This window comes from Triturus cristatus, chromosome 7, assembly GCF_964204655.1.
Source record: "Triturus cristatus chromosome 7, aTriCri1.1, whole genome shotgun sequence".
Classification (NCBI taxonomy): Eukaryota; Metazoa; Chordata; class Amphibia; order Caudata; family Salamandridae; genus Triturus; species Triturus cristatus.
The window spans coordinates 1534793034-1534808065 of record NC_140590.1 but is presented as its reverse complement, the minus strand read 5'-3'; the positions used below and the strand labels follow the sequence as shown (position 1 = coordinate 1534808065).

Sequence of the window (15032 nt, the reverse complement as noted above, 5' to 3'; positions counted from 1 at the left end):
GATCCTGATAGCAGGAGAGGCTGGGGGTTGCATTACAAAGGTGGCAAGGCCTTTGAAGCTCCCCAGCCACAGATGGCTCTTTCTGGCTTGGGGGAGGTTTGACCACCTCCACCCAGGAAAGGCTTTGTCTCCTGCCTCTGGGAGCGAAGGCTCCCACCCCAGGGGTCCAGAAACATGTCTCGTGGTGGCAGGCTGGTGTGTACCAGTCAGGAAACCCACCAGAGGCTGGTTGTTTTTCCAGGAGGTATCTCTAAGATGCCCTCTGAGTGCATTTTTCATTAAATCTCACACTGGTATTAGTGTGGGATTAATGTGCTGAGAAGTTTGATACCAAACTTCCCAGTTTTCAGTTAAGCCATTATGGTGGTGTAGAGTTCGTAATTACAAACTCCCCGCACCATATACTCTTAATGGCATTACTGCACTTACAATGTCTAAGAATTGGTCTAGACACTGTAGGGATACAGGGCTCATGCACATGTCCCAGACATGCCCCCTACAAACCTACCAAACCACTAGTGTGTGCCTGACTGGTCGGCACCAGCCTTTTGCTCTCGTGGGTCAGTATCAAGTGGAGGTGCTTCACACCTACCCCGAAGCAGGAACAGCATAGAATAGTGGTGAGCCTCAAAGGCTTCCTGCACGTTGTTAGGCTCACCAGAGCCTCTTCAGCTAGTGGAGATGCCTGCCACCCTGACACTTTTGGCAGCAAGGTCGGAAGGAAAATTAGTAAACATGAGCGGTGTGTCTCGTCTCAGCCAGGACCACCCCTAAGGTGCCCTGAGCTGAAGTGACAGCCTCCTTTGACAATCCTCCATACTGTTTTGGAGGATTATAGCCAAGCGGGCTAGAGGTATGCCTCCTCTCCAGAGGGAGTGGAAATTCAAAGGGTGTAGTCACCCTAACTGTAAGAAGACCACTGACTACTAACTTCTAACCCCTGTAGCGCCCCTAAATAGAGTATTTAGGGGCACTCCTGAACCTTAATCCTGAGATTACCGAACTACGAATAACAGGAGGACCTATTAGAGCCGTGCAGCATCGAAGACTGAAGATGCTAACTGACTTTGCCTCAGCAATACCTGTGGGCTGTCTGCAGTCCTCAAAGCCCCTGCTACAGAAGAGTGACTCATCCCGCAGGCCAGCAACCTCCAGAACCCTGGGAGGACTGACGACCTTCTAAAAAGACTCCTGATCTCCCGTAGACAGCAGACCTGTCCAGAAGAAAACCAAGTTTAGATACCAAGTTCTGCATGTGGAACCGCATAGTTGACCACCTCTGCACCCGACGACCACAGCCAGAGTCCAAGAGCCCCACTAGTCCAGAAAAGGTTGCCCAGCGATCCCGAGCAAGAGTCCCTCGTGGATTCACACCTGCTGGACTCCACACAGATGCCTGCAGCCTCTGCACAGTGATCCCCACCCCTGACTGTACTGGTAAGTTGACTTCCGATCACAAAGGACATCCCTGTGCCAAAACAAGAGGGCACTGATGGCAGTTGCTAGTCTGTAGACCATGTTGCTGCCTTACATACGTCAGCTAGAGGGATGTTACCTAAAAAAGCCATAGTAGCCCCTTTGGGAGTTGATCCAGCCTTTTGCTGCTCCCAGCAACTGGCCCCCACCAATTCTAACCCCCACTTTGGGAGGGAGAATCGGTAGGAAAAAGCTAGGAGGAGAGGTGTGCCCATCTTTGGCAACCCCACCCCTGACGTGGGGCGCCGAGGTGAGGCACAACTCTCAGTCCCTGCCATCTTAAAGATGGGGGATCCAGCCAACTAGAGTGAGGCTTATGCCCCTCTCCCACTGGAGGATCACATAATAGGGGGTGTACCCACCCCAAAGGAGGGAGCCATTGGTCCCGACCCGTACCTACCTGAAACGCCCCTAAATTTAGTATTTAGGGGCAACCCCGAACTGAGGAAAAGGTTATAGAATATGAACATGATTGCAGACATTTTTTTAAATCCATCTGACTTTGTACAATGTTGTCTGAGGAGTTTTCCATATACATCCTGACATTGTACATTCTTTTATTTTTTCTCCATGCCCTTGTAAAAGTACTGAGTGGTTGCTAGAATAATTACTTTGTTAATCATTTGTGCTCCTCTGAGATGGAAAGCCACACTGGGTTTTTTTCCGTTCAATTTGCAATTAGCAATGGTTTGTCTTTTACTTATCTCGAAAATGTAGTGTAGTTAGCTATTCTATTTGTATGTATAACTGGAAAGAAATTTCCAATGGATTAGGGGAGGGGAGTAAAGTCTGTAGTCAGACTTGTTTGAAGTATAATATAAATATGAAAGAAGAATTCTTTTAGCTGTTCATTACCTTCACGGAACAGGATTTTCCTTGTTGGTTTTGCATCCGCTTAAGCGTGAATAAACTGATCTGTTTCACCTCCGACTACCTGTACTCCTTTGAATTTAAAGTGGAATTTTCCAGAGCGCAGAGGTGCATTCTCCACAGAACCTTGCCTCAAACAAGCAAGAAGGACCGACAAGCTGTGCTGAAGGAAGAGGAGGAGGAGGTGGAGGAGACCAACTGACTTGTCCCCACCCTACCAGCCTGTCCTGACCTTGACCTGCTGCAGCGGAATCCTGCCGTGTCCTGCAGCCAGCAGCACTTCAGAACCCGGAGTACCTGCCATGACTTCCCTACAAAGACTGTCGCCTGTGAACACCAGACGTGCTCAAGAACCAGACTCTGGCTCCGTCCAAATCCACGGGTTTACACAGCTCTGCACCCGACGCCCACAGCTGAGTTAGAGTGGCCCAACATCACGAGGTCTGGTGTTTCCTGACTTACTCCAAGCCTCCCAACACCTGTAGCCTCTTTATGGAGAATCGCCCTCCTCCCCAACTGCGACCGGAGCTGGTATGGAAAACCTGACACCTCAAGACACCCCTGCACCAGACACCCCATGGCCTTGGGTGGCTCAACCGACTGTGTCCAGGATATCCCCAGGATCCCAACTCACCTTTGCAACCAGTGGTCGCCTCCAGAAAGTCTTCGTGCCAGATTCTGGAGTGTTTGTTATGACCGGAGCTTCCCCATTGAAACCAACAGGGCACCAAACGTCGATCCAGCATCCTGCCACACCTGTGCCACTGTGGGTGCACCCTGTGTGCTAACTTGGAACCCCTTTGCCCTGAGCCTAACCCTAGGAGGTTTGCTCCCTCAACCTTGTGGCCTGCCAGAGAGCAACCACCAACTGACGGCCCCCTATCACCATAGGCGAACATTGGGCCTGAGCACTCTGCATCCGGCTGTACTAGAGCCGCTTAGGGTGTGTTTTGAATGCTTCCTTGACCCTGAGGAAACCCTTATTCTAACTTCAGAAACCCACCCCTCAAGACTGTGTACTTACCTGCAAACTGATAATCTCATCTTTCTCCATAGGATTGACTTGAGGGTGTTTGTATGGAAACATAAGAAACTGTGTTTTGATAAACTGTTTTACTCACCTTTTATATAGGAAACGTCCCAGTGTGATATCTAGGCATATTACACGGAGTAATAACCAAAAGTTATCCAAAAGGAATTCCAACTGTATTTGAATATTTTAAAAACCTGTAACAAAAGTAATTATTCATCCAGCTTGCTTATTGATCAATCTGTCTTAAAAAGTACAATTCCACTTACCTGTACCAAGTAAAATACAACAAATATTTTTGATACAAATGGTCTGAGTTCAGTCTGAGTGTGTGACATCATTTCTTGCCTGAGTGGGTACAATAAATGTTTAACACTACCCTCTGATAAAGCCTTACTGCTCGCCCACACTATCACAAATCGAGAGTAAGGTATTATCTACTTTTAACTCTAAGCTTATGGGGATCCACTGGACTCTGCACACTATTCCTTACTTTGGTATAGTATATACAGATGCAGCTTCCTACAAGGAGCCGTTGAACATGCGCAATACCTCAAGGGGGAGGAGAGGCAACATACAACGCCGATCACAAAACTTTCTCAAAGAAAAGCAACTTGCAAAGTCCAGGCCCAACACTAGATGGAAGGAGTATGCATAGCATGTGTATCTGCAGCCAAAACATGCTAAGAATATACATTTTTAGGCAAACTACACTCTCCACCCAAGTCATTGTCACACAGAAAAAGCAAACTGCATGGCTATCTTTTCTTTATTTTATTTTTTTCAAAGCATGTAGTCTAAATGTGCCTGCATGGAAATTAGGAGAACTAGCATTGATAAAAGGCATATGGAGACTAACTTTAAACAAACTTAACACAAGAAAAAAAATGCTTTAAAAAAAGGCGGAAGAAAAACACCAAGATTAGTGAAAAGTAACTTTAACCCCCAGCTATTTAGAGCTCTTAAAAGATGGAAAGGTAAGGTCTAATGTTCAGAGATAATCAACCAAAAAGGCAAACTGTAGTGAGACGTATACAGCCCTGCAAACTTAAAAGCAACACAGCTGTTTTAATGTAACTTTTTTTTTGTTTTCAAGATGCAATAATTCAGAGTTAAATGTTTAAAAGTAAAAACCCAAATAAAAAAAAAGATGTGTTACTAGGTGTTCAGATGTCCTGCAAAGGTGGGGAAATTCAGTACTAGAGAATATCACCAAAGAGCACACTTTTTAAGTGAGAGACATCAGAAAACCATCACTTTAGTCTTGCAAGAATGACTGCTTGTCTTTGGAGTGCAGAGGAGCACCAAAATCCCTAGGAAAAGCTGGTTGAAGAGGTCCTCATTAAAGGAGGCTGTCAATAATGTATGGCACAGTCCTATGAACAGCCCTGGAGCAAGGACAATCCTTGCCTGGGAAATCGTTACAGTCGTAGGGAGGGCAGAACAGCAGTAAGAGTGATGAAAGGAGGAATGCTTTTTCTACGGGTGGAGGAGGCAACCCCTGCATTTGTGGTACTTAAGTAGAATACTGACAAACATGCAGATAATGATAAAGTGGCTTTAACTTGCGCTGAAACAAATTGGCATGTGAAAGAATTCATACAAAAATAACTTGGTTAAACAGGTAACACTTAGTAATCATTATAACTTATATTAAGCGGGTATGGCGGGTATTAAGCAGTGCAGCAAACGTATCGCTATGTCAAAGTAGCTGGATGTGGTTTGCTGCACTGTACCCTGCAGAGGAGGCTAACTTTTAACCCTCTCGGTGAGTTGCTGGTAGAAGTCCACCTGGCAACCACCCAATCCAAAGCATCAGTGAGGTGAGATGATTCCCCGTATGAAATTGCCAGAAATTGTGCGGGCAATGAAACATGTCATCCGTTCTAGTTAAAATGGTCTAAACCGAATAGTTTCTTACCTGTCGGTGTAGTTTTGCAGCTTGAAGATCTTTCTGGATTCACTATGCTGTGCATTATTCCGCGATCTTGTGGTTGGGTCCGGATTCGTAGTCTTTTCTTTGTTTTGTTTTTTTTTTTCGTAGCCCAGGTGGGCGTCGACGTACACCATTTGGTGCACCTCCCGTGACGTCGTCGTGCTTCCTGCGGAAGTCCCACCTTTGGGGCGCCATCTTCGGGTTCTTTTTTCCTTTCCTCTTTTTTTTTTTTTTTTTTAACCCTAGGCGATTGATTAATCCTTCTTGTCCCTTTATCTGTATGTTTGTATTTCTTTGATCTTTTCCATTTTACCCCCTCTTCCTCCAGCCTCATCTTCCTGGCGGAGGTGGGTGGGTTCGCTAGTGAATCCAGAAAGATCTTCAAGCTGCAAAACTACACCGACAGGTAAGAAACTATTCGTTTTGCAGCGTGAATCTTTCTGGATTCACTATGCTGTGCATCGATTTTGTAGCGGTTTTCCTAGTTCTGTGGCGGCTGGGTGGTAGATGAGCGTTGGTCGTTGAAAATGTGCTGAAGCACCTTCTGTCCAACCTGTGCTTCCTTGTTCATCTGAATGTCCACGCAGTAGTGTTTCGTGAACGTGTGCACAGATGCCCAAGTTGCCGCGAGGCATATGTCCTGGATGGGCGTGTTCGCCAGGAAGGCCACGGTGGCCCCTTTCTTCCTTGTGGAGTGAGCCTGCGGCCCCTCCGCTAGCTCCTGTCCAGCCTGTTTGTGGCAGAATTGAATAGTGAGGGCAATCCACCTTGCGATGGTGCCCTTAGTCACTGGTCTACCCATGAAGCTAGTAGCAAAGGACACAAACAGCTGTTTCGACTTCCTGAGTTCTTTGGTTCTCTCAATGTAGTGCATCACCGCTCTTCTGGCATCGAGGGTGTGCAGTGCCTTTTCTGCGTTTGTAGTCGGGTTTTGGAAGAAACTTGGTATCTGGATAGTCTGATTTATGTGGAACGCCGACACTACCTTGGGCATGAAGTGTGGGTCCGTTCTCAGGACTATTCTATCTTTGTGAATCTGAATGTAGGGTTCCTGCAGCGTTAGTGCTTGAAGCTCGCTCACCCTGCGTAGTGAGGTTATGGCCACCAGAAAGGCTGTTTTCATAGTCAACATCTGCAGTGTGGCCTTGTGAATGGGTTCAAACGGTGCCTTCATGAGCTCCATCAGGACCACATTCAGATTCCATGCCGGCGGCGGCAACCTTTTCGGGGGGGCCATCCTTTTGGCTCCTTCCATGAATCTCCTCACCACCTGCGAGCTGAAGAAACTTCCACCTTTTTCACCTCTGGTGTAGGCCACGATGGCCGCTAGGTGTACCCTTAGTGAGCTCGAGCAGAGGTTACTCTTTAGAAGGTGTGTGAGGTACCTCAGTACTGTTGAGTCTCTTGTCATTCTGTTTTGCAGGCCCTTTTTCCGGCACCACACAGTGAACCTCTTCCATTTTGCGCTGTAGCATTTTCGTGTAGTTGGTTTCCTCGCCTCCCGTAGCACTCGCATCGTGCTCGGCGGCAATCTTAGGTGTGCGAACTCTAGGTCTTCAGGAGCCATGCCGCCAGGTTGAGGGTCTCTGGCTCTGGGTGCAGGACCTCTCCGCTTTGCATTGAGAGCAGGTCTTTCCTCCTCTCGAACCTGTATGGGTCGCCTTGTGCCATTTCCTGAATTTGTGAGAACCATGTCTGCCTCGCCCACTACGGAGCCACCAGGATCAGGGTCATGTTGCTGGTTCTGCACTTGTCGAGCACTCTGTGCAACAGGGGTATCGGTGGAAAGGCGTAGGCAAATGTCCTCGACCAGCTTATCCATAGGGCATTTCCCTTGGATTGCTGATCTGGTTGCCTGGACGCGAAGCTTTGGCATTTTGCATTGTGGCGTGTTGCAAAAAGGTCTATTGTGGGAGTCCCCCATCTCCGGAAGAGTTTCTCCGTTTCCTGGCCATTGAGCTCCCACTCGTGTGATGCTGAGGTCTGCCTGCTTAGCCAGTCTGCCTCCACATTGTCCTTCCCCGGTAGGTGAATTGCCAGTAGATCTATCCTGAGAGGTATGGCCCATCTCCAAATCTCCTGAGCTAGGGATGAGAGCGGGAACGACTGTGTCCCCCCTTGTTTGTTGATGTAGAACATCGCCGTGGTGTTGTCTGTTTGGACCAACACCCTCTTGTTGAACAGGTGCCTCTGGAATGCCTTCAGGGCTAGCAGGATTGTTTTCAACTCGAGGTAGTTGATATGGCGGACCGCATCTGCTGGGGCCCATAGACCCCTCACTCTGAGGTTGTCCATGTGCGCTCCCCATCCCTTCTGCGATGCGTCCGTGGTAATGGTCACTGTTGGGATTGGTGGTGTCAGGCTTCTCCCTGCTGTTATGTTGTCTCTGTTCCACCAAGTTATCTCCTCCTGCACTGCGTGCATAACAACCACTAGATCCTCCCAACTTCCGTTTGCTTGTGACCATTGTTGTTGTAGCCATTCCTGGAATGGTCTCATGTGCAGGCGTACATTCGGCACCAGCTGGATACAGGACGCCATCATCCCCATCATCTTGCTCACAGCCCTCACTGTCAGAGCTCGCCCCTTCTGGTAGAGCTTCGCCTCCTTCAGTAGAGCCTCTGTCCTCCTCTCGCTGGGCACTACTGTACTGTTGCGGGAGTTGATCTTTGCCCCCAGGAAAATCTTCACCTGCTCCGGTTCCATCGATGATTTTCCCCAGTGGATCGAGAATCCCAGATTTGTGAGGGTGTCTGTTACGCGTTTTGCGTGCCTCTCGCACTTTCCGCGTGAGTTTGCCTTGACCAGCCAGTCGTCCAAGTAGGGGTAGACATGTATTCCCTGCCTTCGTAGGTGCGCCGCTACCGCCGACAGGCATTTTGTAAAGACCCTTGGTGCTGATTTTAATCCGAAGGCCAGGGTCGTGAACTGGTAGTGTTCTTGTTCGATGTTGAATCTTAGAAGGCCCTGTGCCTTCTGTTTATTGGGATGTGAAGATAGGCATCCTTGAGGTCCACGGTGACCATGAAGTCCCCTTCTCTTATCTGTGGCAGAACCTCCTGCAGTGAAGTCATTTTGAACCTTTGCGTTCTGATGAACTTGTTTAGGTAACGGAGGTCTAGTATGGGTCTGAGGTCTCCGTCTACCTTCGGAACCACGAAGTAGTTTGAGTAGACCCCTTTGTTGCGTTCTCTGAACGGCACTGTCTCTATGGCTCCCTTTTGCAGGAGTTTCCGCGTTTCTTCTCTGAGTATTGCCAGTTCTTGGGCCGCTCTCAGTCTTCCCCTTGGTTTCCTGTTTGGAGGTCTTTTCTCCAAATCTACGCAGTACCCGTACTGCACAACGTTCCGTATCCACTTGTCTGTGGTTATACGCCGCCACTCCTGAAGGTAGAACCTCAGTCTTCCGCCTACTGGTGTCGTATGCTCGTAGGCTCTTGAATTTTCTCTTCCCCCTGATGACACTTTTTTGCGCCTCACCCTTGGGGTCCTGACGAGGGTAGGCGTCCTCTTGCGTGCTGAGTCACTTCGTCGAGGGCTGTTCGCCCCCTCTCCTCCTTTGGCCACGTCCGTTCCCTCTCCCGCGAAAGGACTGGCCCCGAGGTTGATATTGCCAGTTTTGCTTCTGCTGACCTTGTCCGTGACCTTCACCCTGCTGACTTTGTTGGAACGCCTGGTGCGACGTCCCCTGCTGGCTTCCTACCGTAGGGTCTTCTCGAGGGATTTCCTCGCCTCATTCCCCTCAGCTGTAGGGCCCCCATGGACCTCGCCGTCTCGTTTTCTTTTTTCAGCTGGGTGAGCTTGTCCACTGTTGCTCCGAACAGTGTCTCTCCATTGAAGGGGGTGCCAAGGATGTTGTTCTGCACTTCCGGTTTGAATCCCGAGATTCTTAGCCATGCATGCCTCCTCTCTGTGACCCCTATGGCCATGAGTCTTGCTGAAGTCTCTGCCCCATCCAACGCCGTCTTTATACAGGAGTTGGCGATGTTTTTGCCTTCATCTATCAGGTGAGAGGCTCTCTGCCGGTATTCTTCGGGGAGGTGCTTTACTAACTCCCCCATCTCATCCCAGTGCTGGTATTGGTGTCTATTGAGGAGTGCATTTGAATTCGCCATGCGCCAGTGCATTGCGGCGTTCCTCTCGACCTTTCTTCCTGTGAGGTCAATCCTCCTGCTCTCCTTATCCGGGGGTGGGCCCGAAGTTGCTGGTACGTTGGCCCTTCTCCTGGCCGTGGAGGCTATGATTGAGTCCGCGGTCACGCTACCCTTGATGTAAGGGGGGTCCAGGGAGGAGTGCTTATATTTCTTCTCTGTCCTGGGCGTGATCGACCGGCAGGTCGCAGGTTCCTTGAAGGCTTCTCTCCCCTGATTCATCACGCTTTGTAGCATGGGGAGGAACTGGCTCCTTGTCTGGATGGGGAGCAGTGTCTCGACGAGAAAAATCGGCTTTCGGTTTCTCCTCGTCGAGTTTGACGCCGAAGGCCATTGCTGCGCTCCTGACCACCATATTGTAGACCCCGATGTCGTCGGGTGGCGAAGGCCTCGAAGGGTACGGGTCCACGGGCTCCTCCGGGTTTTCTGTGTCGAGATCGTGCCATTCGACGTCGTTGCTGGTAGATGCCGCCGATTCGTAGAACGACCGTTGTTCTTCTTCCTCGGCTTCTCCCTCATAATAGGGCTCCTCTTCGAGTTCTCTTGTCAGCCCTTCGGCGTCGAACTCGTCTTCGACCTCACCGACGTCCGCTGATGAAACCGTTGGAATCTTGAATTCCTTCATTCTGGCGTCGAACTCCTTCTTTCTTTGAAGGATGTTCTCCATTTCGGCCTCGAGGCGCCTCTTCTTTTTCTCCATCTCGGAGATGCTTTCGGCGTCGACCGCGGGTCTTTTCGATGAAACTTGCGTCGACGTCGAACGCTCTTTTTGCGTCGATCGGCCCGTTTCATGGGATGCTTTCGACGACCCTTGCCTTTCGGCGTCTTTCGGCACCAGGGAGTCCTTATCTAAGGATCCGCTCGGCCTCTTGTCCGTGGTTCCCCCTTTGGACGTCTAAGTTTTCGGCGCCGGGGCTCCCTTCGTGGACTTTGACTCAGATTTTCTCGAGTCACCCTCGTGTTGTCGAGGTACTTTCTGTTTTGCGCTCGACGATTCTCTTACCTCGTCTTCTTTTTTCTTGTCGGTCTCTACGACCGTGAAGTTTTCGGCTGTCTCGGCGTCGTTGTCCTCGTCGTCCGAGGAGAGGCCCAGAGCGTAGAGCGTCGGGGGCTTCCCCTTGCCATCCATGCTGGCGTTGGCCCTTCTCTGCCGCTCTCTCACCCTGAGTGTCTTCGGCGCGAAGGCTGAGCAGGCGTTGCAGTCGATACTCTGGTGATCGACCGGTAGGCAGAGGTTGCAGACCGGATGCTGGTCTTTCTGCGCGAACTTGTGGTGGCAGTTTGGGCAGAACTTGAATGGCGTCTTGTCCATTGCGCTCAGGGTCTCTGAGCGTGCATTCTCCAAGGCCGTCGAAGAAAAAGGGCGCTGGTCCTCCTTTCTTCGCGCTCCTGATGAAATCTTTTCCTTTCCTGATATCTTCTAGTGTTTCTATCGACGAAACTCGCTTTTCTTCCTTCTTCCTTCGAGTGTAATTCTGGAGCTTCCCGATGACGATCCAGACCCAACGGTGGAAAAAAGAATCTGAAGATGGCGCCCCAAAGGTGGGACTTCCGCAGGAAGCACGACGACGTCACGGGAGGTGCACCAAATGGTGTACGTCGACGCCCACCTGGGCTACGAAAAAAAAAAAAAAAAAAACAAAGAAAAGACTACGAATCCGGACCCAACCACAAGATCGCGGAATAATGCACAGCATAGTGAATCCAGAAAGATTCACGCTGCAAAAATGCAGTTTCTTCTAACTGAGTGTGGACACTATTAAAATTAAGAATGTGTGGAATAGTTGTTCACAACTCACTTTTAATTAGGACATTTATTCAACTTTATTCCACATTATGGGGCTTAGACGTTTGATAGATGACAATCATTTACACATTATTTTCTCACCACTTCATACGAACCTAAGAGTTAGGTCTCACTCCTTTCTTTTCTGTCAAGTAAGTTGTCGATGAGGACACAACAAGCAAACTGGTGAGTACCAACCAGTAGCTCCTTGAATGGTGCTTACGTGAGGCACTTTCGGACTTCTAAAAAAAAAAAATCTTTCATGGGTGTGAGATTAGCTGTGGATGGTTGATCGTTTTTAAATGAGGAATACTAAGAGGTAGGCATGACTAGATAATTTAGGATGGCCATACCTAGGAGTACATAATACTCGCTTAATATAAGTTACGACTATAAAGTGTTCTGTTTAACCAGGTTATTTTTGTATAAATTCCTTGAGTGGAGGGCAACCTGGTTATATTCCCTCTCTAGAAAGTTTTTTTTTTTTGCTGATGTAAAAGTATAATGCCAGCAACAAGCAGTCTAATTATGTTGCAACTGTATGTATTCCATCGAAAGAAATTTACACATCACACCATAACCAAGATTAAGCAAGTGGGTATGACTAGGGAAGGCTGACAGTTACACAGTGGAATGTGCCAATTAACTGCTGGAATTAGTTTAGAAACTGTCAAAAGAAGTCAGTTTTGAGATATTTTCTGTACTCTAGAGATAAGGCCTTTTCTTGATGTGGGTAATCTACTTCAGACCGATGACGCAGCACCTGTGAGATATTGATTTTGGGTTCCTGTAGTACTGAATTTGCATACCTCCAATTGTAGAGAATTTCTTCTTCTTGTATCTCTTCATCGATCAGAGATTGTGAGCACTTGTGTTAAATATGATGAATTGTTTTCATGCGAGTACAACTTTGTCAGCTAAACAACACAGTTTGAATTGTATTATTGATAAGAACCAGCCCAACTCAAGTAATGTTCTCTCCCTGGTATCAATGCCTAAAACACCCATCATACGATGCTTTTTAATTGAGGCTTGATTCATGGTGGTGTTGTGTGAATGCTGAGAGGTCTCAATTCTGACCTTACAATCCCTTGCAACGTAACAGGAGGTCACAAAAGATACGTTCAATGTAGAGCATGCAAATTCATAATACTGCTCACGCTAAGGTACTTACAGGCTTCTCGTTCTCTGAAGGGAGCTCAAACACACATCGAAGTTTAGAATCCATTAGATCGTCTGGTTTTGCCTCTTTCCACTAGAAAAAAGTAAATGGCATGAAGGTAAACGCACCGTTTATCACAGGATGAATACATTTCTTTAAAAAACAGAATAGCACTACTAACATAACACTAGCTGTTGAAAACAAGGTAAATTATTACTTCTAGAATTGGAAGCACATCTGTGACAAATGTTTCAATGAAGAAATGTTTCTTACCTCTAACTGTAGTTTGTATTCATGGAGATCCTAGAGGACCCAAGTAAAATTATCTGAGGTAAACTGGCATTTCAAGAATGCTCTTAAATCATAGTAACTTTATTTAGTTATTACAACCTCTTAATTCAGTATTTTAAAGTGTTACTTCATTGCAAAAACACACAAAAAGGAAAAAGGTTTAAATGTTTTCACATTCTTTTTTTTGCTTAAGAGACTGATGTTGCAGCTTTCACCATAAAAGACTAGACCAAACTCAATAATTCTCTAGCTTGAAATGGGCAAGAACATCGAATAGATGTAGATTGCTCCACTGTGGATAGAAAATCAGCACAAAAAAACGGGAAAATGAACTACCTGATTCAAAAGCAAATTCTAGTAGTGCTTTTGAAAGGAAGGACAAACATTTTTTACAACCTCCTTTGTTAAATGGACATTAAGGTAATCAATCAAAACACCTGGGCCAGTATTACAGATCGGGTGCACGGTCCTTGCTTGCATCGCGGCACAACTTTAAAAAGATTCACTGGACACAAACAGGGACAGTGCGCCTATTACAGGTGTTTTGTAATTTTTGGACGTACCTATACCATAATAGCACATAATCTTAAGGAGCATTGTCAGGTGCCAGGGAGGGTTAGCAGAATTTTGTGCAATGGATTTGCTGGAAATCTCCACAAAAGTAGAAATATCAGTATGGGGCTTTGCTAGCCTTATGGCTACCTCACAAGGCAATGGGGTGGTCGTCACCAGCAACAACATAGGCAAAGCCCATATCTAGGCTGATGACAAATGGTGACTTAAAGGCACTGGCATCATAACACAATCAAAAACAATTGAAACACTTTAGAAGCAGTGCAAGAACCCACCATCAGAATTATATCCCCAAAGATATTAGAAACGTGGAACAAGCATTAGCAAAGCCAATAGATCTCACCTATAAGATCACCAGGCTTTGCCAACAATATATAACCATGCTGTTTGGTAGCGCGGCTGCTGTGCAGCAGGATATATATAAATACACATATTTCAACCAAAGACCGATCCTTAACCTCCATGCGGCGATAAGGACTGCACGAAATCCTTGTTGCTTGTGCGAATAGTCTTTATTTTACCCTCCGTAATGTCATGACGCGTTTCGGTCGGAGAAACCACCTTGATCACATCTTACATAAAGACTGCTTTGCAGGGAGGCTTTTTATAATATTTTTTTTCTCTCTTTCCCAACTGTGTCAAATGACCTCAAACATAGAGAAAAGACTATTGGCAAACTTATACACTATGTTTTAAAAAAACAATACTTTATCTTGTCTTCTATATTTAAAATGTCAGCCGACACTTGAATAGTGTATTTCACAAATATCATAATTTTACAAACTTTGGCTCATGACTCTTCACACGCAAAAATAAAATCGTAAAGTGCATTTTATCCTCAGTGTAAACATATGTTGCCATAGCAAGTTCAATAGCTATATTATAGATGAATAGACATATAAATATCACTATATAAATATATCATAAAATGGTAATCTGAAATCCATACACGAGGTATCTCTTAAAATGCATTCCCAAATTTATCACAGTACTCATTTATTATATCTGCATGAATGCAAGATTAAAAGCTTTACGAAACTGGTCATTGTTTTATCGCTTTTCCAACAGTATTAAAACTTTAGTAATTTGTTTCAACATATATGCAAGTTCCCCTTATCCGCTTTAGATCTATGATCTACTTTGAACGTATAAGATGTCTTTCCTCCTAACTACCTCCTAAAGTGCATTGTGCTATACTAACTAGTTATGTGCAAAAATTGCTAAATAAAGTGCATTGTGCTGTACAATACATTAAGAGTGCAAATTTGCTCATATATAATATACACATCTATACAATCATTTTTCTGGGTATTTTTTACATGTGTTTTTTTTTTTTTTTAAAACAGTTCAGAAAAAGAAATAATTCTAAGACGGCTGATAACCTCATATCCTATCTTAGTTTCGGAGTGAGCTTTTAACCAACTATGCTGCTAATGCTAGTTTATATACTGATTATAAAGGATGCACCCAATTACCTGATTATAGGAAGTCGTGCAGGTCCTCCGTATTATTGAGTCCTCTGGGGGCCTTACTGTCAAATTCAATAAACATGCGAGTTCCTAATTGCCTCAGCATGCGCTCTCTGTTGCCCCCTCGCCTCAGTTTTGGAATTGCATTTATCACATAATATTCAAGATTGTCGTGCTCCTTCTTGAAATGATGTGCAACCGGATAGGTACTGTCGTTATTTACAATTGCCCTTAAATGCTGCAGTATGCGTACATGTACCTGCAACTTGGTACTGCCAAAGTAGTTCAG

General features: G+C 46.4%; 1 protein-coding gene across 1 annotated transcript in view; it reads right to left on the bottom strand.

Moving 5' to 3' along the window:
• Positions 1 to 15032, bottom strand: part of VAPB (VAMP associated protein B and C) — a 285803-nt gene that overhangs the window by 99487 nt on the left and 171284 nt on the right. The window contains exon 4 of the mRNA XM_085619302.1: positions 12423 to 12503. Coding sequence (XP_085475428.1) covers positions 12423 to 12503 — 81 coding nt within the window. The remainder of the gene's footprint in view (positions 1 to 12422; positions 12504 to 15032) is intronic.